The sequence below is a fragment of the Hyperoodon ampullatus genome (genome assembly GCF_949752795.1).
Source record: "Hyperoodon ampullatus genome assembly, chromosome: 5".
NCBI classification, from domain to species: Eukaryota; Metazoa; Chordata; class Mammalia; order Artiodactyla; family Ziphiidae; genus Hyperoodon; species Hyperoodon ampullatus.
The window spans coordinates 56,702,208-56,728,766 of record NC_136918.1 but is presented as its reverse complement, the minus strand read 5'-3'; the positions used below and the strand labels follow the sequence as shown (position 1 = coordinate 56,728,766).

The 26,559-nt window shown below is 38.1% G+C and overlaps 1 protein-coding gene across 1 annotated transcript in view; it reads right to left on the bottom strand.

The window, feature by feature from the left end:
• The window catches only part of SPATA16 (spermatogenesis associated 16), a gene marked incomplete at its 3' end in the record, with an annotated part of 219,168 nt that extends 193,147 nt beyond the window's left edge, over positions 1-26,021 (bottom strand). Inside the window, exon 1 of the mRNA XM_079705228.1 lies at positions 25,398-26,021. Coding sequence (XP_079561354.1) covers positions 25,398-26,012 — 615 coding nt within the window. The 5' untranslated portion in view covers positions 26,013-26,021. The remainder of the gene's footprint in view (positions 1-25,397) is intronic.
• Between the last annotated feature and the right edge of the window lie 538 nt (positions 26,022-26,559).

Below are 26,559 nucleotides of genomic sequence, written 5' to 3'. Positions count from 1 at the left end.
GATTGTTTGTTTTTTTGATATTGAGCTGCATGAGCTGCTTGTAAATTTTGGAGATTAATCCTTTGTCAGTTGCTTCATTTGCAAATATTTTCTCCTATTTGAGGCATTGTCTTTTCGTCTTGTTTATGGATTCCTTTGCTGTGCAAAAGCTTTGAAGTTTAATTAGGTCCCATTTGTTTACTTTTGTTTTTATTTCCATTTCTCTAGGAGGTGGGTCAAAGAGGATCTTGCTGTGATTTATGTCATAGAGTGTTCTGCCTATGTTTTCCTCTAAGAGTTTGATAGTGTCTGGCCTTACATTTAGGTCTTTAATCCATTTTGAGCTTATTTTTGTGTATGGTGTTAGGAAGTGTTCTAATCTTATTCTTTTACATGTAGCTGTCCAGTTTTCCCACCACCACTTATTGAAGAGGCTGTCTTTTCTCCATTGTATATTCTGCCTCCTTTATCAAAGATAAGGTGACCACAGGTGTGTGGGTTTATCTCTGGGCTTTCTATCCTGTTCCATTGATCTGTATTTCTATTTTTGTGTCAATACTATACTGTCTTTATGACTGTAGCTTTGTACTATAGTCTGAAGTCAAGGAGCCTGATACCTCCAGCTCCGTTTTTCTTTCCCAAGATTGCTTTGGCTATTCAGGGTCTTTTGTGTTTCCTTACAAATTGTGAAATTTTTTGTTCTAGTTCTATGAAACATGCCATTGGTAGTTTGATAGGGATTGCACTGAATGTGTAGATTGCTTTGGGTCATACAGTCATTTTCACAATGTTGATTCTTCCAATCCAAGAACATGGTATATCTCTCCATCTGTTTGTTTTTGTTCTAGTTCTATGAAACATGCCATTGGTAGTTTGATAGGGATTGCACTGAATGTGTAGATTGCTTTGGGTAGTATAGTCATTTTCACAATGTTGATTCTTCCAATCCAAGAACATGGTATATCTCTCCATCTGTTTGTATCATCTTTAATTTCTTTCATCAGCGTCTTATAGTTTTCTGCATACAGGTCTTTTGTCTTCTTAGGTAGGTTTATTCCTATGTAATTTTATTCTTTTTGTTGCAGTGGTAAATGGGAATGTTTGCTTAATTTCTCTTTCAGATTTTTCATCATTAGTGTATAGGAATGCAAGAGATTTCTGTGCATTAATTTTGTATGCTGCTACTTTCCCAAATTCATTGATTAGCTCTAATAGTTTTCTGGTAGCATCTTTGGGATTCTCTATGTATAGTATCATGTCATGTGCAAACAGTGACAGTTTTACTTCTTCTTTTCCGATTTGGATGCCTTTTATTTCTTTTTCTTCTCTGATTGCTGTGGCTAAAACTTTCAAAACTATGTTGAATAATTGTGGTGAGAGTGGGCAACCTCGTTTTGTTCCTGATCTTAGTGAAAATGGTTTCAATTTTTCACCATTGAGAATGTTGTTGGCTGTGGGTTTGTCATATATGGCCTTTATTATTTTGAGATAATTTTCCTCTATGCCTACTTTCTGGAGAGTTTTTATCATAAATGGGTGTTGAATTTTTATTCTTCAATTTGTTAATATGGTTTATCACATTGATTGATTTGTGTATTGTGAAGAATCCTTTCATTCCTGGGATAAACCTCACTTGATCATGGTGTATGATTCTTTTACTGTGCTGTTGGATTCTGTTTGCTAGAATTTTGTTGAGGAATTTTGCATCTATGTTCTTCAGTGATATTGGTCTGTAGTTTTATTTTATTGTGACATCTTTTTCTGGTTTTGGTATCAGTGATGGTGGCCTCATAGAATGAGTTTGGGAGTGTTCCTCCTTCTGTTATATTTTGCAAGAGTTTGAGAAGGATAGGTGTTAGGTTTTCTCTAAATGTTTGATAGAATTCACCTGTGAAGCCATCTGGTCCTGGGCTTTTGTTTGTTGGAAGATTTTTAAATATTTAATCACCAATTTTAAAATTTGTCTGTTTATATTTTCTATTTCTTCCTGGTTCAGTATCAGGAGCTTGTGCTCTTCTAAGAATTTGTCCATTTCCTCATGGTTGTCCATTTTCTTCGTATCTAGTTACTTGTAGTAATCTCTCATGGTCCTTTGTATTTCTGCAGTGTCAGTTGTTACTTCTCCTTTTTCATTTCTAATTATGTTGATTTGAGTCTTCTCCCTTTTTTTCTTGATGAATCTGGCTAGTGGCTTATCAATTTTGTTTATCTTCTCATAGAACCAGCTTTTAGTTTTATTGATCTTAACTACCATTTCCTTCATTTCTTTTTCATTTACTTCTGATCTGATCTTTATGATTCATTTCCTTCTGCTAACTTTGGGGTTTTTTGGTTCTTCTTTCTCTAATTGTTTTAGGTGTAAGGTTAGGTTGTTTTTCTGAGATGTTTCTTGTTTCTTGAGGTAGGAGTGTATTGCTTCCTCTTAGAACTGCTTTTGCTGCAGCCCATAGGTTTTGGGTCATCGTGTTTTCATTGTCATTTGTTTCTAGGTATGTTTTGATTTCCTCTTTGACTTCTTCAGTGATCTCTTGGTTATTTAATAGTGTATTCTTTAGCCTCCATGTGTTTGTATTTTTAAAGATTTTTTCCTGTAATTGATATCTAGTCTCATAGTGTTGTGGTCGGAAAAGATACCTGATACAATTTCAATATTCTTAAATTTACCAAGCTTGATTTGTGACCCAAGATATGGTATATCCTGGAAAATGTTCCATAGCACTTAAGAAGAAAGTGTAATCTGCTGTTTTTGGATGGAGTGTCCTATAAATATCAGTTAAGTCCATCTTGTTGGACTTGGACTTGTAAGTCCAAGTCTATCATTTAAAGCTTGTGTTTCCTTATTTATTTTCATTTTGGAAGATCTGTCCTTTGCTGAAAGTGGGGTGTTAAAGTCCCCTACTATGATTGTGTTACTGTCAATTTCCCCTTTTATGGCTGTTAGCATTTGCCTTATGTATTAGGTATTCCTATGTTGGGTGCATAAATATTTACAATTGTTATATCTTCTTCTTGGATTGATCCCGTGATCTTTATGTAGTGTCCTTCTTTGTCTGCTATAATAGTCTTTATTGTAAAGTCTATTTTCTCTGATATGAGAATTGCTACTCCAGCTTTGTTTTGATTTCCATGTGCATGGAATATCTTTTTCCATCCTGTCACTTTCAGTCTATATGTGTCCCTAGGTCTGAAGTGGGTCTCTTATAGACAGCATATATATGGTTCTTGTTTTTGTATCCATTCAGCCAGTCTATGTCTTTTTGTTGGAGCATTTAATCCATTTACATTTAAGGTAGTTATCGATATGTGTGTTCCTATTACCATTTTCTTAATTGTTTCGGTTTTGTTATTGTAGGTCTTTTTCTTCTTTTGTGTTTCCTGCCTAGAGAAGTTCCTTTAGCATTTGTTGTAAAGCTGGTTTGGTGGTGCTGAATTCTCTTAGCTTTTGCTTGTCTGTAAAGCTTTTGACTTCTCCATCAAATCAGAATGAGATCCTTCCTGGGTAGAGCAATCTTTGTTGTAGGTTTTTCTCTTTCATCACTTCAATATGTCCTGCCACTCTCTGCTGGCTTGCAGAGTTTCTGCTGAAAGATCAACTGTTAACCTTATGGGGATTCCCTTGTATGTTATTTATTGCTTTTCCCTTGCTGCTCTTAATATTTCTTCTTTGTATTTAATTTTTGATCATTTGATTAATATATGTCTTGGTGTGTTTCTCCTTGGATTTTTCCTGTATGGAACTCTCTGTTCTTCCTGGACTTGATTGACTATTTTGTTTCCCATATTAGGGACGTTTTCAACTATAATCTCTTCAAATATTTTCTCAGTCCCTTTCTTTTTCTCTTCTTCTCCTGGGACCCCTATAATTCAAATGTTGGTGTGTTTAATGTTGTCCCAGAGGTGTCTGAGACTGTCCTCAATTCTTTTCATTCTTTTTTCTTTATTCTCCTCTGCAGTAGTTATTTCCACTATTTTATCTTCCAGGTCACTTATCCGTTCTTCTGCCTCAGTTATTCTGCTATTGATCCCCTCAAGAAAATGTTTAATTTCATTTATTGTGTTGCTTATGATTGTTTGTTTGCTCTTTAGTTCTTCTAGGTCCTTGTTAAATGTTTCTTGTATTTTCTCCATTCTATTCCCAAGATTTTGGATCATCTTTACTATCATTATTCTGAAATCTTTTTCAGGTAGACTGCCTACTTCCTCTTCATTTGTTAGGGCTGGTGGGTTTTTACCTTGCTCCTTCATCTGCTGTATGTTTCTTTGTCTTCTCATTTTGCTTAACTTACTGTGTTTGGGGGTCTCTTTTTCACAGGCTGCAGGTTCGTAGTTCCCGTTGTTTTGGTATCTGTCCCCTGTGGCTAAAGTTGGTTCAGTGGGTTGTGTAGGCTTCCTGGTGGAGGGGACTAGTGCCTGTGTTCTGGTGGATGAGGGTGGATCTTGTCTCTGTGGTGGGCAGGGCCATGTCCGGTGGTATGTTTTGGAGTGTCTGTGACTTTATTATGATTTTAGGCAGCCTCTCTGCTAATGGGTGGGGTTGTGTTCCTGTCTTGCTAGTTGTTTGGCATAGGATGTGCAGCCCTGTTGCTTGCTGGTCGTTGAGTGGAGCTGGGTCTTAGCATTGAGATGGCGATCTCTGCGAGAGCTTTCGCCATGTGATATATCATGGAGCTGGGAGGTCTCTGGTGGACCAGTGTCCTGAACTTGGCTCTCCCACCTCAGAGGCTCTGGCCTGACACCCAGCTGGAGCACCAAGACTGTCAGCCAACTGGATGGTCTTCCTAAAGCCGGGCTGCCTGCAGCAGCCTGACCAATGGAATATTCAGATTGGAAATGTTGCCTTAGCACTGCATGCTAGAGGTGATCTGCATTGCTCCATACCAGAAATAAAATGGATGGACAACTCCTCTAAGCTGGGGTTTCTGTGAAGCTAAAGTGGCTCGTCCACTGTCTCTTTCCTTTTCTGCCCACTGAAGCAGAAGACTCTGAGGCTTTAGAATAGGGCAGTACTCCTCAATGTTGTCGAGGTCGTGAAAAATGAGGAAAGTATGAGAAACTGTCACAGCCAAGAGGAGCCTATGGAGACATGAAGACTAAATGTAATGCTGTATCCTTGGCTTCCTGTGGCCGCCTGGGCCCACATCCCTGGCAAGCTGCCCTTCATTGTAAGACTATGTTCTCCCCTGTATTTTTAATTTAGAATGTCCTTTCAATGAAATGGTGTTGTTAGAAGGCAGTACCGTTGACTGTTGAACAACAGAGGCTCCAACTCCTGCGCAGTCAAAAATCCGCATATAACTTTGCAGTCAGCTGTCCATATCCTCAGTTCCATGTCTGCGGATTCAACCACCCATGGACTTCGCAGTACTGAAGTACTCATTTAGTGAAAAACATTCACATACAAGTGGACCTGCACAGTTCAAGACCATGTTGTGAAAGGGTCCACTGCAGTGCCTTTTTTTTTTTCTATTTTAAATGACTTTTCTTGGCTAATAAAATATTGGCAACCTATATTGACCCCCATTTTAAAAACATTTTACTCATTCATGAAATAAAAAATCTGGGAACCACAGCTTTAGATGCTGTCAGATGCCATAGCATCTCATTCTTCCTTCACTGGAACACACACCACATTTTTTTTTCATTGCTTTTTTATTTCTGAACAAGAATCCTCATGAAGGGAGAGAATATGACTGTTTTGGACTGCATTCCCAGAGCCTAATGTACCTAGAACAGGCACATAATAAAAATTTGTTGGGCTTCCCTGGTGGCGCAGTGGTTGGGAGTCTGCCTGCCAATGCAAGGGACGCGGGTTCGTGCCCCGGTCTGGGGGGATCCCGCATGCCATGGAGCAGCTAGGCCCGTGAGCCATGGCTGCTGAGCCTGCATGTCCGGAGCCTGTGCTCCGCAACGGGAGAGGCCACAACAGTGAGAGGCCCACGTACAGCAAAAAAAAAAAAAAAAAAAAAAAATTGTTGATTGACATTGCAATCCAAAATAAAAATTTCCCAGAGGTTAATATGTATATGATGATACTCTAAGTATTAAGATTATATTAAGCATGCAAATGCCACAAGGTAAAAACCTTCAAAAGTTATGCATTTTGAGACAAAAACAGAGCCATTGCTTTTGCTTGTTCCTAAAATTATACTTATACTTCCAAATCAGTGATCTCAAAGGATATTGATACTCCTCATAAAGATTCCTACATAACAAATTTCTTTTAGAACTCAGTAGTAATAAAGACAGTCTCTTCCTATGGGTTAGTATTACTTAAAATTAGTAAATGTGAGCTAGCTAAATGAATTCCTTTTCCCTTTTCACCTTGGCTCCTAGTAAGCACAGAATAGGTTTTCTGATTTACTTTGTTTCCTGTTTCCCATCCTACTTCCTCTGCCCCTCCCTATTTGATTCCCTTTTTGACTTGTGTTCCTTTGCTTTTATTTTAGCTATGTTTCTTTGTGTAGTAAGCCAGCACATGTGCTTTCTGAAAAGAAATTAAGGTACTAACTGGCTCAATCACTGATGTATTGAGGCTCCAATACATGAATGTTCATGATTACTAGGCTTGTCTTACACTCTTCCCTCTAATACTTGTCTGATTTTCTCACAGTAAGAATAACATCCAGTTTCCCACTGTGCAGTTTACCTGGTAACTGTTTAAATGAATGAATCGAATGTTTAAAAGCCACATCCCCTCTTGGACATTATACTCTCTACATAACATTTAAAAAGGAAAGTAATCTTGAGCTGAAGGGGAATTGTAAGTATACAGTTGTGAACATTCAGTAAATGACCATAAAGGAGAGACATGTATTTCCTAGCAGGTATATGTATTTCCAAGCTGAAATATACAAGGACAGGTTTCCCTATGAAATGATGCTAGAAATATTAGACTTAGGTCTAGTCAAAATATTTTTTAAAGGGATTAATCTCTAGTTACAAAGAGTACAAGTAAAAGGAATATAAGCTTTTCTATTGGCTCATGTTTTAATAAATACAGTATGTGGCTTCATGAGAGGTTTTTTTTTTTTTTTTCATTATTACCAAACCCCAGTTTCTGTGAGGTGGGAGTTGAAAGGGGAAGTGAGGATGGAATGAGCTTCTTGCTGTGATGGGCAGGCCAAAGAGGTGAGTCATAGGCCCTCCATAGCCACCTCAGAACATTTCCACTTTATTTGTCTAAATTTATTGAGCTCATATTCAGCTGTTCGTTGTTGGCATCTGTTCATTAGTGTGTGCCCTTTTTATGATTATGCTGTGATTTGGCTATGTTGATTATAAAATAGTTTGAATATCACTCATCGTTCTATTTAGGATTTTATTTGAAAAGTGGCTCCACTATTAAGTAGGCAGCATTACGTAGTGGTTATAGTTACCATATGTTTGGAATCACCTAGGCCTAAGTTCAGACTCTAACTCTACTGCTTACAGGTAGGGTGATCTTAAGCAAGTTATTTGACTTCCCAGAGCCTTAGTTTCCTTATCTGCAAAATGGGGCTAATGATAATCCTACTTCCTTGGGTGGTTGTGAGAACTGAAAGAGGTATAGTCAGTAAATAGCTGGCACACACTGACCACTTAATAAATGCTGACTTAAACACACAAACAACAGAGCAAATCAGAGTTAAGACTATACCTGTAAGTATTTGAATGGAAGCAATTTCAGGACAATAGAAAACTACTGGTTTTTTTTTCTTTTTTCTTTTGGCTGGGAAGTGTTTTTTCTCTCCTTTGTATCTTAGAGATGGAGAATGAATAAAGAGAATTTTAAAATCTACCTAAGTATCTGTAATCCATCTATGGATTTCAGGTATTTTTTTAATAACAGTAATCCTGGAGGCAGTTGCTACTCAAAGTTCAGCACTGATGTCATGGAATAAAAACAGCCTTTCCATCAAATCACTCCCGCCAGTCAGAGGGAATTCTAAGTTGGGTATCATTTATTGACTTAGCCATTATTGACAGTCTTTTTGCTTCTTGTTCTAGAGTAAATATGTAATAGGAGGAGTCACATTATTTTTCTATCTGAAATCAATGGTTTATATCAGACAGTAATTAAAATGTAACACTTTCAACAAAATTTAATACAGAAAAATTCATCCAGAATTAATATGACTGCATTACCATATGCTACCTATAAAACACATTATTAGATGAATATTCCAAGTGAAATCTACATTTAGGTAGCTGTTAACCTCTACCATGTTTATTTTTCCTCTAAGGATTTTCTAGGAGAGAACAATGCTAGACTTGATGCATTAGAAACGACATCAAAATCTAAAATGTTACAACCTCAAATAATACACAATTCCTAAAGTGCCAAAGATTTTACAGTCTCTAAATAAGAGAAATTATGCTTTTATACAAGAACCTTACTACTAATAAAGAGCTTTCTGACTTTTATAGACTAGGAATATTTTTTCTAAATGTTATTGCTTAACTACTATCCCATTTCTTGAAAATATGAGCATGCACTTCATTTTAGAGACATTTACCTCACTCTGTAAGAAATGGCCAATCAGGTCAGCATGGGCACTCCTAAAGGATGGTAACTGAGTTCTAATGCAAGTTTATAACCTAACACAAATGAAAGGGAAGTCGTTTTCTCCTACTCTGCAAAGAATTACCAGAATTGTATAGGGGGAAACTCATTTGCCCAAAAGGTACTTTTCAAACTTGTTTTGAATTGAAAACCATTGCACTCCTAGAGAAATGCCAACAACCCATTAGAAATTTGGGGTTTATAGCATAGAAGTAGAAATACACAGAAAAGCAAATGCAAATGATACTTAAACATAGGAAAAGATTCTCAGCTCATACACAGTAAAAGAAATGGAAATTTATCTTCTACTGATTTTTAAAAATCTATTATTTTGGAAAAGATTAAAAAATTTGATAACACACTGGTTTGGTGAGAATAAAGAAAAATAGGTCTTCTCATACACAGCTGATGGGAGAATAACTTGGCAATATTTATTAAAATTTCAAATGTGCGAACTCTTGGATTCTAATTTAAGAAATGTGTCCTGCAGACATGCCTGCATTTGTGCAAAATGACATGCGTACAAGGTTATTAATTGCAGCACTATTTCTAAGAGCAAAACACTGGAAACAATCCAAATGTTCATCACTGGGGAATAGATATCTTCCATATAATAGAATATTATGCAATGATAAAGAGGAGGAAATATATGCTGATATAAAACAGCCTCTAAGACTTCTAAGTAAAATCAAGTTGCAGAAAGAATATCATGTACTACCATATTGCTTGTATTTATTAAATTAAAAGATAAACAGTGGTTACCCATTTGGAAATTGGGTGGCTGGAGGATAGGGCTAGAAAGGGGACTTTTCACTGCACACTATTTTATACCTCTTGAATTTTGAACTATGTGAATATATTACCTATTCAAAAAATAAGTGAGAAAGTTAAAACATATAATCCAAACACAGTGAGTGGCACACCTCCCACTTGTGATAGTCACGCTGTGTAGGGGTGAGTTGATGATTGACCTGAGATTGCACTGTGCATGTTACTGTCATCAGGATGCACTTAAATGGAGGTCAGAAACCTATCACAGCCACCTATACCTCTCTCCAGCTTCGGCTAAGCCTTTTGGCGTTCATTTTCATTTTTTCATATTCCTCCTTAGCCTAAATTAACTAGTGGCAGTGGCAGCAACTGTATGATGCCATAAATGGATGTCACCGCATGTGAGATCCTGTTCTCTGGACACCTCCTCTGACAAGAATTCTGCCTAAATCCATTACTTAGCAGTAGGGACTGTTTTAGAATGCACCCTCAGTGTTCATGCCAATAAAGTGGAGAGAAATATACAATAACTCAATTTTAAAGTATCTGTGAGGACAACTCTCTTGTGGAAGCTAGAAATGCTGAGCCAGGCCCCTGGTGCCAGCAGTGGCTTCCCATACTCTACGATGACATGTGTCTCTGGTGCTAGAGATCATAATATTTTACTTACTTCTTTTGCTTAAGTGGATACTTGATTGCTGCTCCCATAACCCATACAAATGGTAGGACATCTCCTTCATTCCTAATTTGAGATTTGTATCAGGGCTGAGCTGTTTTAAACTACTTCTGGTATTTTTTTTTTTTTTTTTTGGTCCATTGCTGAGTGAAGTTTTAAAGTTAAAAAATGATTAAAATAAAAACAGAAGAAACAACTGGTGTGAGGTTACCAGCTTTCAACATTCACACCTTAGGAAGGCATCAGAAAGTATGAATATTGACTGTTTCATTAGTTTTCATTTTTCACCATTATGCTTGGTATTTAAAATAATTTATTTGTTGTGTTTAAATCCTACATGCCAGCAAATAATTATGACCCTATCTCAAAGCCAGTGCTCTAGGAAACATCCCAAATAGAGTATACTAAAAGCACAGAGTGCACACACATACACACACACACACAAACACACAGTATGTTAATAAAGCCACTGAGAATTCTTATTTATCAATATTTTAAATTAATTTTTTAAGCACTCAGGTAAATTAAGGTAACTCTTTTATTAAAAAGGTGTGCTTCTCACTATATATATTGATATGTTTCCTCCTAAAGCAGTCATAAACTATTATTCAGTAATATTCCAAATATCAAAAAACAAGAGAAAAATCCAATACATATAAATGAACATGCCAAGATATAAAAACAACCTTGCTGATTAACTTCAAAGATGTATTATGAAAGCAATCTATCATTGTAGTAATTCTAATAACCCTTACTGTTTTTTGATTAGTGCTGTACATAGGAAAAAAGGACATGGGAGAGGTATGAATAACAAAAAGAAGAAAATTATCCTTATACTTTGCTGGGTATGAAAACCCTCTTTCGGGCTTCCCTGGTGGCGCAGTGGTTGAGAGTCCGCCTGCCGATGCAGGGAACACGGGTTCATGCCCCGGTCCGGGAAGATCCCACATGCCGTGGAGCGGCTGGGCCTGTGAGCCATGGCCGCTGAGCCTGCGCATCCGGAGCCTGTGCTCCGCAACGGGAGAGGCCACAACAGTGAGAGGCCCGCATACCGCAAAAAAAAAAAAAAAAAAAAAAGAAAACCCTCTTTCCTCTTCTCTTCCTTCAGACTAAGGCTTGCTGAGCTTTCTATGACTGAGCACAAGTGGATACATACTTACCTTCACCTGGGCTAGACCACTGACCAGTCAGAATGGAGGGGAGGGATAATTCATACTTGCTGCTCCAAGCATGTTTCAACCCCTCTTTGAACGAGACATTCCCAAAGTCTCATTCCAGTTGTGCTCTGTGGCTTCTCTCTGAAATCTGTCCTTCCTTCCTTTCCGATCTACTCTCAGGGTCATGGTCCCTCCCACTGTAAACAAATCACCCCATATCAAGAGGTTCTTTCCATGTTCTTCAATTTAAGCTGGACCCTCCAAGGAGCCCTTGTCCTCTAAAGCCTCTGTCACATGGAGGTTTTTGTCCTTCCTGTTCCTTAGCACAGTATCACAGAACACCGTGTCATCTGGCTATCCTACCCTAACTGTCACCTAACAAACTCCTCATTATTTCCCCACATTTACTAAGAGTTGACACCTGGATTATGGTTCCTCTTTGCTCTTTGTCACAACATCATCCTGAGTGACTTCAGATATCCAGTATCCAGCTGTGGATGACTCATCTAATATCCTGGCCTCTTGGTGTTTTTTTTTTTTTAATTTCTGAACTCTTCTAATTTAGCAGCCCAATCTCATGAAACTTATAACCTCTCAAATCTTATACTCTAGTACTACTCCTTGACCAAATCTTCTAGCCTTTCAGCTCTTTCCCTCTCTTCTCCTCAAATGCCTTTTCTTTAACTGTCAGACCCTGGGCCACTACATACCCTCTGTTCTGTCCTTTCTTACCCAGCCCAGACCTAGAGTCCACCATGGTAATCATTCTCTCATCATTAGTCACAGTAGCTCTGCCCTCTCATCCATTTCATCAAAACCTCAAGTCTGAGTCAATGAAAACTTTTGGATGCTCAGAGACACAATGCAGAAAATCACATAACTTTGCAGTTCGTTCTCACTGTAGATTCATGGCCCCTCTTCTTAGGGATCCCTGTCCTCTGCCTTAATCTTATTTAGCCTTTGTCTAATTTTTCTCTGCTATCTGTCCAGTCTTTCTCAAATTCCTCAACTGCTTTCTGACTCAATTAAAAAATAAAAAAATTCTCTCAACTTATCCTCAACTCATAAAAACTCTTCCTTCCTATCACAGGGGAACAGGTTTCCATGTGTTCAAATCTAACCTTTCCATCTGTTTCCAGACCCCCATCCTTTCACATTTCCTTGGAGGATCTCACACCTTCAATCATCTTTTCATTACCTTTTCTCTCTCTGTCTGTAAGGGCTCTTTCAATATAATCATGACCAGTGTCCATATCCTTAAAAAAAAGTAAAAATCAGCCCTTCACTCTATATTCCCTTTGAAATACTGTTCCATTTCTCATCTTCCATTCGAGGTAAATGTTTTAGACACTGTGCCTACTTCTTCCCTTTCCAAATCTCACCATTGCTTCTGGCAGTTATCTCTGTTGAGAAAGGCTGTGTCTTAGAAGCACACCCTTGATTACAAGCAATGAAATTAGGCATTAGTTTCAGATGATGGTTTATTCTTTTAACAGAGATTACTGAGATTGTATCAAATGCTCAACCATATAATGAGTACAAAGACTAATCATGTCACTGTGTGAAATTTCAGGGTATAAATTATGCTTGCTTAATTTTAGTCCACGTTCTAAATACGGTACATATGAACAAGGTTAGTCTAACTTTTCAGATCCAAGATACTTCATCTCCGGGCTTGCTAAGCTCATGTCCACTCCTATTCTTGCTTTCTGGTTGAGTTGCAGTGATATCCATTAAAACTGTTCTCTTCATAGACCTTTGACGGCCAAAGATTATTTTTCACTCTAAATGCTACCTTTAGAAACTCTGTAACTAGATATTTTCCTAAAGCCTCCAGTCCATGAGCAGTAACTTCTTAGAGGTCTCTCTTAATTAATTTTTGTCTCATTATTTCTTAATCTGAGAGGTAATCTTTTCTTAGCTATTCACGTTTTCCAGGATTCTTTCCTCATCTCTCTTTCTTGTTACACTTCAGGTGGCATCAGGTATGGATGATTCCTCCAAATGTCTATCTTTGGTCATAAACTTTCCTCTGTGCTTCCTACCTACCTGTCTCTAGGCAACAAATGTGCTGCACCAACTGAGCTTGTCACCAGCCTTCACACAAAATACATCCAAAATTGCATTCATCTTCCTCACCTCAGGTTCCTGAGTTGGTGGTGCTTTGATACTTAGAAAATGCTTCTTTGTTTCTCAACTGCCACTAAGGTGTGAACATTTTCCTTTCTCCCTCCCTCCCTCTTTATTTCCTCCCTACCTCCTTTCCTCCCTTCCTTTCTTCCCTCCCTTATTTTGGTTTCTCCTCTTTATACTTACTATTGCTTATCTGGTTCTGCCCTTTACTTTTCTCATCAAGATTGTCATGGTATAACCTGCTGATGGCCTCTAGTCTTTTCCCTCTTCAATCTGCCTCTAAACCAGTGGCTTTCAAATATTTTTGACCAAGATCCATGATAAGAAATACATTTTACATCACAACAGGGACAAACACACACACACACACACACACACACACACGAGCTAGATAGACAGCACAATTAATTTATTTCTCCTCTTCCTAGGTACATTTCTATTTATGGATAGATATAGATATACCTGGGTATATAACAGGATCAAAATTTTCACAGAGTAAAACTTTCCAGTATTTCATGAACTCTGATATTTTCTATTGTATTTCTATTCTATTGATATAAGTTAAACATAATGCTGCTCACAATCCATTAAACTGATTTCATAACCCAGTAGTAAGATATAACCCAGAGACTGAGCACTGGTTTTGTTCTCTACATACACTAGAGTGATATAGCAAAAATAAATGAATATGTAATTGACACCATCATTCTCCACAGTAGTGCTTTTGGGAGACCTCTTGTTTACTGAATAATGTCCAAGATCTTGACAAGGTATGCATGGCCCCCTGGCAAACTGCTAGCTCTTCTAGGTTTATTTCTCCCTATTCTGCCCTGCACTTTCTTCCATAGGAACATTCTATGCATTCCTATTTTACCCTGGAGTTTTCTCTTTCTAGTTCCTTCACACCTTCATCCCCCTGGCTGTTTTCTCCCAAAATCAACACTTGGATCATAGCAAATAAAATGTCTGCTATAAGAACAGTATAGTTATATTATTATAGATGTAACTGAAGAAAGGATAAAGAGCTATAAGATTGAAATCTTATACTTCCTTGTAGCTCCTGTAGTAGTAACTAGCATAGTGTTGATAAAGTAGTAACTATTCAATATTTTTTTCACTGATTCTCAAGCAATCCTTCTTTTTTTTTTTCACATCATTACTTCCCTATCCAAGAACCCACTTATTGCCTTAAATACCAATTCCGATTTCCTCTGCCTGGTTTTTAAGACCATCCAGCATCTTGCTCTATCTCTCCACCTTTATTTCACAATAACGCCTTCCTCTGGCCCGCCCATCTCTTTGCTGTCCTTATTAGGTTTCATGCATCTTTCCTCAAGTTTTCCATCCTGTTAGCAACGTTTATCTCCAATATCACACTCATTTTCTGTCCCCTCTACCCACCCGCTTTTCCATTCAGTTATTATTTATTTATTTATTTATTTACTTATTTTTTGCGGTACGCGGGCCTCTCACTGTTGTGGCTTCTCCCGTTGCAGAGCACAGGCTCTGGACGCACAGGCTCAGTGGCCATGACTCACGGGCCCAGCCACTCCGCGGCATGTGGGATCCTCCCGGACCGGGGCATGAACCCATGTCCCTTGCATCAGCAGGTGGACTCTCAACCACTGCACCACCAGGGAAGCCCCCATTTATTTATTTTTAAGGTTCATTCAAAGCTTTAAATTCACCGTAAATCCTCTCAGCATTTCTGTGAGTACTTTATGCATTTTTATCTTTAATAGATAATAATAATAGTTCCCAACTCACTGGGTTACTGTGAGAATTAGAGGTGTTAGTATAGATAAAGTGCCTGCCACCGAGTTCATGCTCATAAATGTGTATCACAAACTCCATCAAACATTCCTATCCTGAAGCTTTGTTCTACACGGCCATTGCACATCACTGAGCACTTGATAGATTTCTAATTTCCTTACAGTTATAGAACTTCTCTCTAAAGCTTGAATCTAAGTTCCCTGAGAACCGAATCCCTGTCGTACAATGTGATCTTACCCCAACATCACCCAACAAGTTGACAGAAAGTAGTGAGAAAGTTGTCACTTAATAATTTGTGGGGCTTCCCTGGTGGCGCAGTGGTTGAGAGTCCGCCTGCCGATGCAGGGGACACGAGTTCGTCTCCCGGTCCGGGAGGATCCCACATGCCGCGGAGCGGCTGGGCCTGTGAGCCATGGCCGCTGAGCCTGCATGTCTGGAGCCCGTGTTCCACAACGGGAGAGGCCACAACAGTGAGAGGCCAGTGTACCGCAAAAAAAAAATAATAAAAAAAATCTGTGGTTGATTTCTTAGCAAAACGTATCCCACAAAATCAATGATTAATTACTCATAGATTAGCAGCATAATTTGAATCATCATCATATCCCAAAGCAAGTACTCCAGAAGTTATTTCTGGATATAAAATATATTTTGGTGGCAGCCTTCAGGTATATATGAATCCAGTGTTCTCAGTACTCATACCAATTCATTCAAAATAATGCAACCATACTGAGACAGTGTAATGAAAATTTGGTTCCCCTTTTTTATTATACCCTGCCTATCTACATCCTGTTCTCTGATAGAAACAGAATCATCTCTCAGGTGGAAAGAAAGTCTTCTCTATTTTAGTGAATGTCAGATGAGGCAACCGAAGTGTTAAACTAGATGATTAAATAAAAGTTTTCCCCTAACTTTCTTCTAGATCATCTGAATCAAAAAAGTAACCACACCTTACTCTATTGTACATTCCTGTGAACAAATTTAAGTGGACCTCATCTGCTCATTACATGCAGAGTCTGTTTGAACATCACCCTGTGTTGTGTATGAAAGCTGGAAACGGGTAGGGGAAAGAGAGAGAGGATTGTTGTTTTAAACTTTATCTGGCTTTGGAAGCCTTGCAAGAAATTTAGAAAGTTGGATAGTGGAAGAAATGTTGGGCAACATTATCCAATATTTGGATACGAGTCGTCTTTTTTTTTAACGTGTGTGAACCTCCACATGGAATCATCAAATTGAATTACAGTTTAGGGTTGTGTAAGACTTCAGTGAGTGAGTTGGTTGAGTTTTGATTCACAACAATGTAAACAGAGTTAACTGCATTTAAAAATACCCTAAGTTTAACTGTTATTTGAATCCAACCCCTAACGATGACCTGTAAACTATGAAAATGATCCTGCTCACTGAAAGGATCTTGCTTGGCTTCCTATAGATTAGTAATTCATTTTCTGTGACGTCATCACTAATGGAATGAATTTAGAGACACATGCTAACTAACCACTGACTGGTGTTTAGTATCAACCTATTTATTAGTGTTAATAGAAAAGAAGTCATTGAGTTAATTTGCTTTTTAAGTGAATATGAGAAGATTGTTTTAAATGTAAATTTCCAAAAAGTACATTTTCACGACAGTGACATTCACATTTTTCTTGATGCTGTGTAATAGCTTTAGAATGTTTAGATATTACTTCTCTTAATTCCCTTCAAAAAAGCACACATGGGTTAACATCTATTGTAGGTAATTTTAAAGGAGAAGGATCTTCTGTGTGAGCAGTTCTCAACTGTTCTTAGCTGCTCTGGGAACTTAAAAATACCAGAACCCCAAGCATGGTCATTGTCTGAACCTCAGACAATTGTATAAAACTTTCTGAGGGTGGGTTTGGGCACCCGTGTGTGTGTGTGTGTGTGTGTGTGTGTGTGTGTGTATGTTTAATAGCTCCCCTAGGTGATTGTAATTATGTCAAGAATCTAAAGACCTAAATAGACATTTCTCCAAAGAAGATATACAGATTGCCTACAGACACATGAAAGAATCCTCAACATCATTAATCATTAGAGAAATACAAATCAGAACTACAATGAGATATCATCTTACACCGGTCAGAATGGCCATCATCAAAAAATCTACAAACAATAAATGCTGGAGAGGGTGTGGAGAAAAGGGAACCCTCTTGCACTGTTGGTGGGAATGTAAATTGATGCAGCCACTATGGAGAACAGTATGGAGGTTCCTTAAAAAACTAAAAATAGAATTACCATATGACCCAGGAATCCCACTACTGGGCCTATACCCTGAGAAAACCATAATTCAAAAAGAGTCATGTACCAAATATTCATTGCAGCTCTATTTACAATAGCCAGGACATGGAAACAACCTAAGTCTCCATCAACAGATGAATGGATAAAGAAGATGTGGCACATATACACAATGGAATATTACTCAGCCATAAAAAGAAACGAAATTGAGTTATTTGTAGTGAGGTGGATGGACCTAGAGTCTGTCATACAGAGTGAAGTAAGTCAGAAAGAGAAAAACAAATACCGTATGCTAACCCATATACATGGAATCTAAAAAAAAAAAAAAAAAAAAAAGGTCATGAAGAGCCCAGGGGCAAGACAGGAATAAAGACGCAGACCTACTAGAGAATGGACTTGAGGATATGGGGAGGGGGAAGGGTAAGCTAGGACAAAGTGAGAGAGTGGCATGGACATATAAACACTGCCAAATGTAAAATAGATAGCTAGTGGGAAGCAGCCACATAGCACAGGGAGATCAGGTCGGTGCTTTGTGACCACTTAGAGGGGTGGGATTGTGGGGGGGAGAGATGCAAGAGGGAGGAGATATGGGGACATATGTATATGTATAACTGATTCACTTTGTTATAAAGCAGAAACTGACACACCATTGTAAAGCAATTATACTCCAATAAAGATGTTAAAACAAAACACAAAAAAAAGAATCTACAAGATTTATAATATTTTTATATGAAACGTGATCCTTCTTTCATTTGTAAATGTGATACAAATTATACTATAGTCTTATTTATTGAAAAATTCTCCTACTCACCTCTTCCCTCCACACTCTACCACAATGGGAAAACTTCTTGAGGGCAGGGGCTAAGTTTTATTTATATTGGTGTCATTCCCTGCATCTAGCACTATGTCAGGCTGAAACAGCCAGTGATGTTAGTGGTATTAACATACTTTTTTCTTATAGTGACAAATCCTGCTCTTCTACAGATTAGTTTTATTTAATTAGTGCTTAATTATAGGGCTATATCTAATTTTGTTCTTTTGCTTTTGAGAGTGAGAGGAGCATTTGTTTTGTATTTTCCTGCTATGTAAATTTGCCAGCATTTAAAAAATATTTTTTATCATTAAATACTTAGCTATGGTGCCCCTGGATGGAACAAAGAGGGCAACAATCAAGATAAAAACTGAAGTGTTTAATTCTGACCATACAGAGTTCGAGTCAATTTATGTGACAACTAAGAAGAAAATGAACTACTTCTAGCATAACAATTTGTGCATTTAAGTGAAAGCTCGTATTTTTTTTTTTGTGAGAAGCAGTTAAGAATTCAAAATAGTGTTTGATTTAGTTCACTGCTTCTGAAAGGGGGAATAGAGTAAAAAACAATTATTTTGGTCCTTGCTTTGACTGAATTTCATATGTCATTAAAAGAATACTATACATTTTAAATGTTAATTAAAGGAAAAAGGGATATGGATTAAAGTGATGATAAACTACTGAATTGGTCAAAATCCTTTGGGGTGCTAAAGTTTTAAGTTAAATACATACTGTACAGGGAAATGAGGAACTTGAGAAACACAGTGACAACTTGAACATGGATTTAGAGTCCGTCATGTTTCCCAACAAGCAGTCCTTTGTGAAAGCACCTTGTGATTGGCCATTAGTTCTTACCATTCCTGCTTAACAGTGTTCTAAGAGGTTCAGAAAGTTGCTCAAAGTCATACAGCAATTAGGTACCAGAAGCAGTATCCAATACAGATAATGACTCCAAATTCAGTGCTCTGTCCATCAGAGCTCTGGATCCTTGTGGACACCTAGGGTTATGTGGGCTAGATACGTCGAAGTGCTTACTGCTAATTCGCCAGATGGGCAATGGCAGGTGTTTGCAAACCTACCAGTGGTGTGGCATACATCTCTGCTATTCAGAGTGGTCCCTGGACCAGCGGCATGGACATCATTTGGGAGCTTATCTGAAATGAGGCATCTGGATGCTCTACCACAGACCCCATGCATTTTTAACAATACTCCTATACAACTTTTATATACATTAAAGTATGAAAAGCAATAGTGTAAAGAATTCCAGATGTGAAATCAGGGCACCTGAATTTGACCTCAGCCCTGCCACAAACTAGCTGGGGCACTTTAAGTTTTTTTAACTTCTTAGAGCATCAGTTTTTTGTTTGTTTTTGTTTTTTATCTGTGAAATGGGAATGATAATATCTGTCTTCGAGGGTTGTTATGATGATTATCTAAATAAATGGGCCTGGACCCCAGCAGGAGTTTAAGAAATGCCTACTGAATCTCTATGCAAATCCACAGATGTGTAAAAAGACAGCTCAGGCATTCAGCAAATTTGGTGAACTCTTGATTTCCTGATTATGTTGGACTAGGAACTATCTATGTTAGAATCCATTTAAATTAAGCTTTCTGGGATGTCCACATTTTCATGCCCTAGAGATTTGCTACAGAATTATTCTCAGCAGAGCAATTATAGGTGAGGCTGCCCTATAATGAGATATCTTTGCTACTTCATTAAATAAACCCCCTTGGATGGGCTCCAAAATGGACCTGCCTCATACCAAATTCCATTACACTGGAAGTAATCGCAGAAGAAGGCCCTGGTGCGGGTCCAGTGGTCCTGGATACCTAATGTTTACCATAAAGGGAATGTGTTCTAGAACAGTGATTCCCAAAAGCTGGTTCTCAGACCAATACTTTACTGATCCAAGGGGCAATGAAAAAAAAAAAGACAATTTAGTCAACTTTTCATAAAGTTGAATTATAATCTATTTAAAAAATATTCTTCATTCTGAGAGTATGCCCTTTTTTGAGAGTATGCCCTTTCTATTTTCTATCTTTTTGGTGTTCAACTGCTCCATATTTTAATTAAATAATGATGATAATAGATGGTAATTTTTGTAATGTTCTTGTACAATACAAATACAAGGTCAATCCTCTCCCCGCTCCAACTTTTTTTTTTTTTTTTTTGCGGTATGCGGGCCTCTCACTGTTGTGGCCTCTCCTGTTGTGGAGCACAGGCTCTGGACGCGCAAGCTCAGTGGCCATGGCTCACGGGCCCAGCCGCTCTGCGGCATGTGGGATCTTCCTGGACCGGGGCACGAACCCGTGTCCCCTGCATCGGCAGGCTGACTCTCAACCACTGTGCCACGAGGGAAGCCCTCCCCCCTCCAACTTTTAACAAGAGTTTTACGGTTCTTGAAATCCCCCAATTCTGAACAATTGTTATAGAAAAAATTGCTTAAAAGGAAGTTCTTTCCTATGAAATTAGCAAGGGGCAGAGAGCATTTTCCATTGGGGACCAAACTGCACAGTTTAATTGGAGGGCAAATTTGTCTAGTGTCAGCATCTCACACAGTGAAATGCTCCTCAAACTCCTGTGTGTACCAGGATCATTTGGGATCTGTTAAAATGCAGATCCTGATTCTGCAGGTCTGGCACAGTCCAAATTTCTGTAATTCCAACAAACTCTCACTTAGATAGCAAAGGCATAGTGGTTAAGGTGGTGAGCTCTGAACCAGATCACCTTGGTTCCACTACTCCTGTTACTACCACTGCTAGCTGTTGATCTTTGAGCAAGTTACTTAACCTATCTATCCCTTAGTTTTCTCATTAGCAACAGAAGAATAGTAGTCCCATCTCACATTTTTATTGTGAAAGTGAAATGGAATATTGAACGTAAATATTCCTAGAATGTAAAATACAGTACCTGACACATAGGAAGAGCTCCATAAATGTGAGTTATTACTCTAACTTCACAGATCAGTGACTGGAGCGCCAAGATATTAAAAAAGAAAAATATTAGCACCTCAAGGTGGAACCCTCAAGGGGTTCCTACATGATGAAATTGGAATAATTGAAAGTTCCATTTGGTGAGGGATAAGTTGTGGTCTGTCTTCTTTGGCTGGTTCAGTGGGATTGTTTGAAGCTGTGAATCTTAAAGGGTGGGTATAGATCTGTTCTAATTCAAAAGGTGGAATCCTCTCAATTACTAAGATCCTATAAATAAGGTTGAAATTATGGTATGGTTTAGGTTGCATGCCACAAAATTATTAGAACCTTTGCTAACTTATAAATGACAAGAAAAATACCATTAGTACATTCCCAGACTTTAAGTTTTCCTATAGGTCTTTACTTTATTAATAATTATTCTTTTCCCCATGAAAGTACAGCTAGAAAGTTAATTAATCTCTTCTTACTTTTTGTTGACAGCCAAGCAATTTATTGGAAATAGTGTGTATTGCCTAATATGACTCATTGGCCCATGAGGCCAATGTCTTATATGTATTTATTTTTTATAGAATCCCTACTATTTTAATTTTAATCCCTACTATTTGAATTTATATAGTTTTTCTTTAAAAATTATAGGTAATAGCACCTAGGCATAAAACTGTGATTTAATATGAATTTATGGTTTTTATCTTCCATTTGTACCTTTTGCCCATCTGGTATGATTTCCGCTGTGATTTCAAACATAAGAGCAAGTGATGACTGATTTTTTAAAAAATTAATTAATTTATTTTGGCTGCGTTGGGTCTTCATTGCTGCACGCGGGCTTTCTCTAGTTGCGGCGAGCGGGGGCTACTCTTCGTTGTGGTGCGTGGGCTTCTCTTATTGCAGAGCATGGGCTCTAGGCATGCGGCCTTCAGTAGTTGTGGCACGCGGGCTCAGTAGTTGTGGCTTGTGGGTTCTAGAGTGCAGACTCAGTAGTTGTGGCACACGGGCTTACTTGCTCTGCGGCATGTGGGATCTTCCTGGACCAGGGCTCGAACCCGTGTCCCCTGCACTGGCAGGCGGATTCTTAACCACTGCGCCACCAGGGAAGTCTGATGACTGATTTTAACAAAGATTGATGAGTTAGTCACAGAGCTAAGGACTAATCTAACCTACTTAACTGGTTCAACTTTATATAGTAAAAAGGAAGCACAGAAAAATAAATTATTTCATCAAGCACATTTAAGTAAATGCCTCCTGTGTTCTAAAATCCTAAAAGATTAAAGTTGACTGCTTTTTGGAAGCTAAACTGTTATCTTCTGAATCACTGCATATCATTTTTATCTTTTTCATTTATAAAATATCAGAAATTTACCTGTCTAGTTTGTGACCATGTTATAAAAACAAAAGGAGTTAATACTTTGTCAAGAGCACAGGGAAACTAATGTATAAGCAGAACATTCTAATGCGTTGATTAGATAAGTTGGAAATTGTGTCTGTTAATAAATATTCACAAATTTCTAGGGCCTTTCCCCAGTTTTTACTTTCTGTTTCTTTTTTTGTGGTCTTACCTTTAACCACAACCAGTCTCCTGTATATTTCTACAGCTGACTCTGTACCACTCAGCTGCCAAGCATTTTATATGCCTCACAATGCCTCCCATGTAATAATCACTCCATGGGAGAGTTGCTAGTTATCCTTCAATAGCCATACCCATTCTCCCCTTCTTCTTAAGTAATAGGAATAAGAAAAATACGATTAGCACATTCCCAGACCTTTAAGTTTTCCTATAGGTCTTTACTTTATTAATAATTATTCCTTTCTCCATGAAAGTACAGCTAGAATGTTAGTGACCATGAATGTTAGGGCCATCGGGAATAAAGACCGTAGTTTTCAGCCTCCCTTGTAGCTTTGTACAGTCACATGACCAAATTCGGGTCAATGAAAAAAAGAGAAATGGAAATGGTGTGTGCAACTTCCCATCAAGTGTGCTCGGAAGGACGCAGGGGGACTCCTTCCTTTTGCCCTCTTATGGCTGGTTAGAAGGTGGGCGTGATGACACCAACAGGAGCTGGCATTTTGGATTAAGAGGTCACAGTCACATCTTGAGGAACAAAATAGAATCTGGTACCTGATGATCATACCATAACAAACAAAGACTTCTCTCGCTTTAGACACAGGTATTTTGGGTTTCTGTCACTGGCAGCCAAATCTAATCCTAACTTCACACACTGAAATATTCATTGATGCATTTGTCTTTCAGGTGTGATCCTTATCATTATGCCTTGGTCTCTGTCATCCATCCTATCTTACTCAGTCATGTTAAGACCTAAGGAAAAGCAAGAGATGCTTTAAGTAATACCTGAGAACACATAGTATTGAAGAAGTTAAATTCAAGAGAAGTTAAATTCAGGAGAGGAAAGAGCTAAAGAGGTTAAAAATCTTTTCTATTCCCAATGACTTAGGTTTATTAAGAGACATTCTAGGTAAGATTTCAAAAGTTAACTCCCAAGGTAATTAGACAAAAGCTAGGCCAGATGTCTAAGCTAAGTTTTGGTCTCAAAATAATTACTTTTGTTAATTACCAGTAATTAGTGTCAGCATCCAACACTTTCCTAAAAACCCTTGAGGGAGGGGGAGGAGGCAGGGGGAGAGAGAGAGAGAGAGAGAGGGAGAGAGAGAGAGAGAGAGGGAGAGGGAATGGGAGAGAGAGAGGATGTGCACAGCAGAGTCAGAACACAAGCATTTTCCAGTACAGTTGCACATCTTGGGGTCATTAAAACCTGATTCAAATTTTACAATTTTGAACACTGGGTTTTATGGGAAAAGCGGATATTTTCTTCCAGTTACTGAAAATATCTTTTACTTCTACATAGGCTTAACTTGAATTTTATGTTCTTTCTTATTTTATGCCTTTTTTTCCCATTGCCAAAATGATTCTTTTCCTTTATCTATAAAATTACACCTTTAGCCCTGCATACCCCCCACCACCGCCACCAAATTTCAGCTGAAAATAGTCCTAGCAGAAGTGCCCACGGTTCTTCCTAGAGTCTTTACTTAGCTTCCTTTTCCCAGTCAGTGGCCTCTGGTCATTAGCTCAAAGAACAGCAGAGGGTTCTCAGTGGTTTGTGGATAACTTAATTTGGGGGCACTTTTTACATAGTTCAGAAGTTTACATAGTGCATCACTGTTTGCCTCTTTGTGTAAATGGCCCTTTATAAGGACAGAAATATTTATAGATGCATCTGTTTGTGCACTGTCTCACCACTTCATGTCTCTTTGGGTCTCCTTTTTTGTGCCTAGAATTTCTTTTTAAATATTTAGGGGCACGATTGTCTAGTATTATCCATTAATAATTCATTGTAGATGTGGTCATTTTTAACCTGCGAGTAGCAGTGTAAATAATACTTTTTAAATATCCATCACAAACATCTCACATCTGACTCCTGCCCATGCCCCAGGTTCCATGGTGGATCAGTCACTCCTTTATGCCATCTCTATTTAACTGTTTACTGCTTTCTCTCCCTCACCAGTTGTTAGAGGGAGGCACCTTGTCTTAACTCATTTTTTAAATCTCCAGTGACCACCAGGCATATATAAAATGCCTTGAAATTTTTTTTGTAGTTAATTAAATATGCAGTCACGAATGTTGCCAAGCCAATGGGAGTTCTAGTTACACACTTTGGTCCTTTATAAGTTCAGTGGGTCATGAGATGGTGCAGTTTTTCCCATGACCTTTTTTTGTGTTTTATTGGTGATTCTCACATTTATTTTAGCCCATGGGCTATTTCTTTATGCCAAGATATTGACCAACTTACCTGCTTGCAGAGAGAAAAACAATTATTCGTAAAGCTCAGTAGAATGGGAAGGGAAGTGAAGTTTGATGGTAAGGTAAAATGGTGTTGTTTTGTTTTTAATCAGTATTATACATAAATTATCAGCCCATGCTAAAAAGTAAGATGGTTATGTTTAATCATGAAGACTACATATCAAAAGGGGACAATTTGTATATTCATTAACTGCCTATTTCTAGAGAACCTATACTCTACCCATCACCACTGTACTAAAACTTTATGGTTTTTATAGGTATACATCTAAATTGCAAAACCAACTGCATTTTAATATATGTTACCCACTGCAGAGTTTGTTAGAGAAAATGCATGAGATGTGCTTTTGGGGTGATTTCTGTATGTCAAGTGCACACAAGCATATTAATTTACAGGCACATCTTATTTATGTAAACTGAGAACTGCATAGTCTTGATATCATTCAATATTTTCACCCCATGATCACTGTTCATTACAGTATAATCAGAGCTGCTCAATGTAATCACAACTTTCCCTTTCACAGCTTCCCATCACCAATCTACGTTTTTTTTTATTCCCATACCTCCAATGCTGTTCTGAACTGTCCTGCTGCCACGGCGTATTTCTTTTTTCTGTAGCAAGAGCTGGCACCCTTTAAGGCTACCTGAAGCCATTTGTCAATCCGAGGCAGAAAGCTGAAATTAGGTACACGGAAAGGTTCTACTACTATTTCAGCAGCTTGGCATGTTGGCCGATTCCCAGTGGACATGTAGGACTCTACAAACTCATAGCTCACGTCCTCTTCATCAACGTAGACCAACTTCACCTCCACATCCATGATATTCTTTAAGGGGATGCGAGGCAGAGGCATGGTGATCAATGGGCTGTCGAGTTCTATTACCTTTGCCTCTTTCTTTCCAGCTGGGTTTTCTTCACCTTCTGCCTTCCGTTTAAAGGCCACTTTCTCTAAATCATTGCTTTGTTTTTCTTTGATGCTGTTTGCCATTTTTATTTTCTCAGCTGTGATTTCTACCTGTTTATCTCCACAGCTTTCCTTAATCTCTTGTGGCATTTCCAGGATGTTGGGTGGGTTTGCTAAGGTGGACATTTTGTTGCTTGTGTTTATCTTTGGAACAAGTTGATCAGGATAGACCCTATTTACTGTATTCTCCAAACTCCTACTGCTTCCTGAATCCATTGATTTTCCCCTGAAACACCTGTAGGGGTGAGAAGACGACAATTACAACAAAATTTTGAAATTCCAGTGGCTTTAATTTAGTCAGACTCTAGTCAAATTCACTGAAAACACTGTTTAATTCATTATAGGTATTTGTCACTTTAAAGTAAAACTGTATGTACATCATCTGCTGACTGTTTTACTAGAGAAGTATATGTTTCAGTCTCAGAATTCACCAAGAATTTGTTGAAAACACATTTAGACAATGTCTTTAAAAAATAACCATCTATAGCTGAACGTTGAATGAACATTTTTATGGGGTGCCCAAACTCATTGAACAGGAAGAGCTTATGCATAGCCACTGAGGACAAAAAAGGACCAAAAAAAAAAAAATCTATCTCAATATTAATTTCCTCAGGAAGGCAGGTGGTCTAGAACTCATTATAAAATATACTGTTAACCTGCATAATAGACTTGCGAGTCTAAAGAAACCACAGCTGCTTCCTCTCTGAAAGGCTTCCAGAAATGTTATGAGCACAATGTTTCCTCAATCTGTTTCTTCTATTAG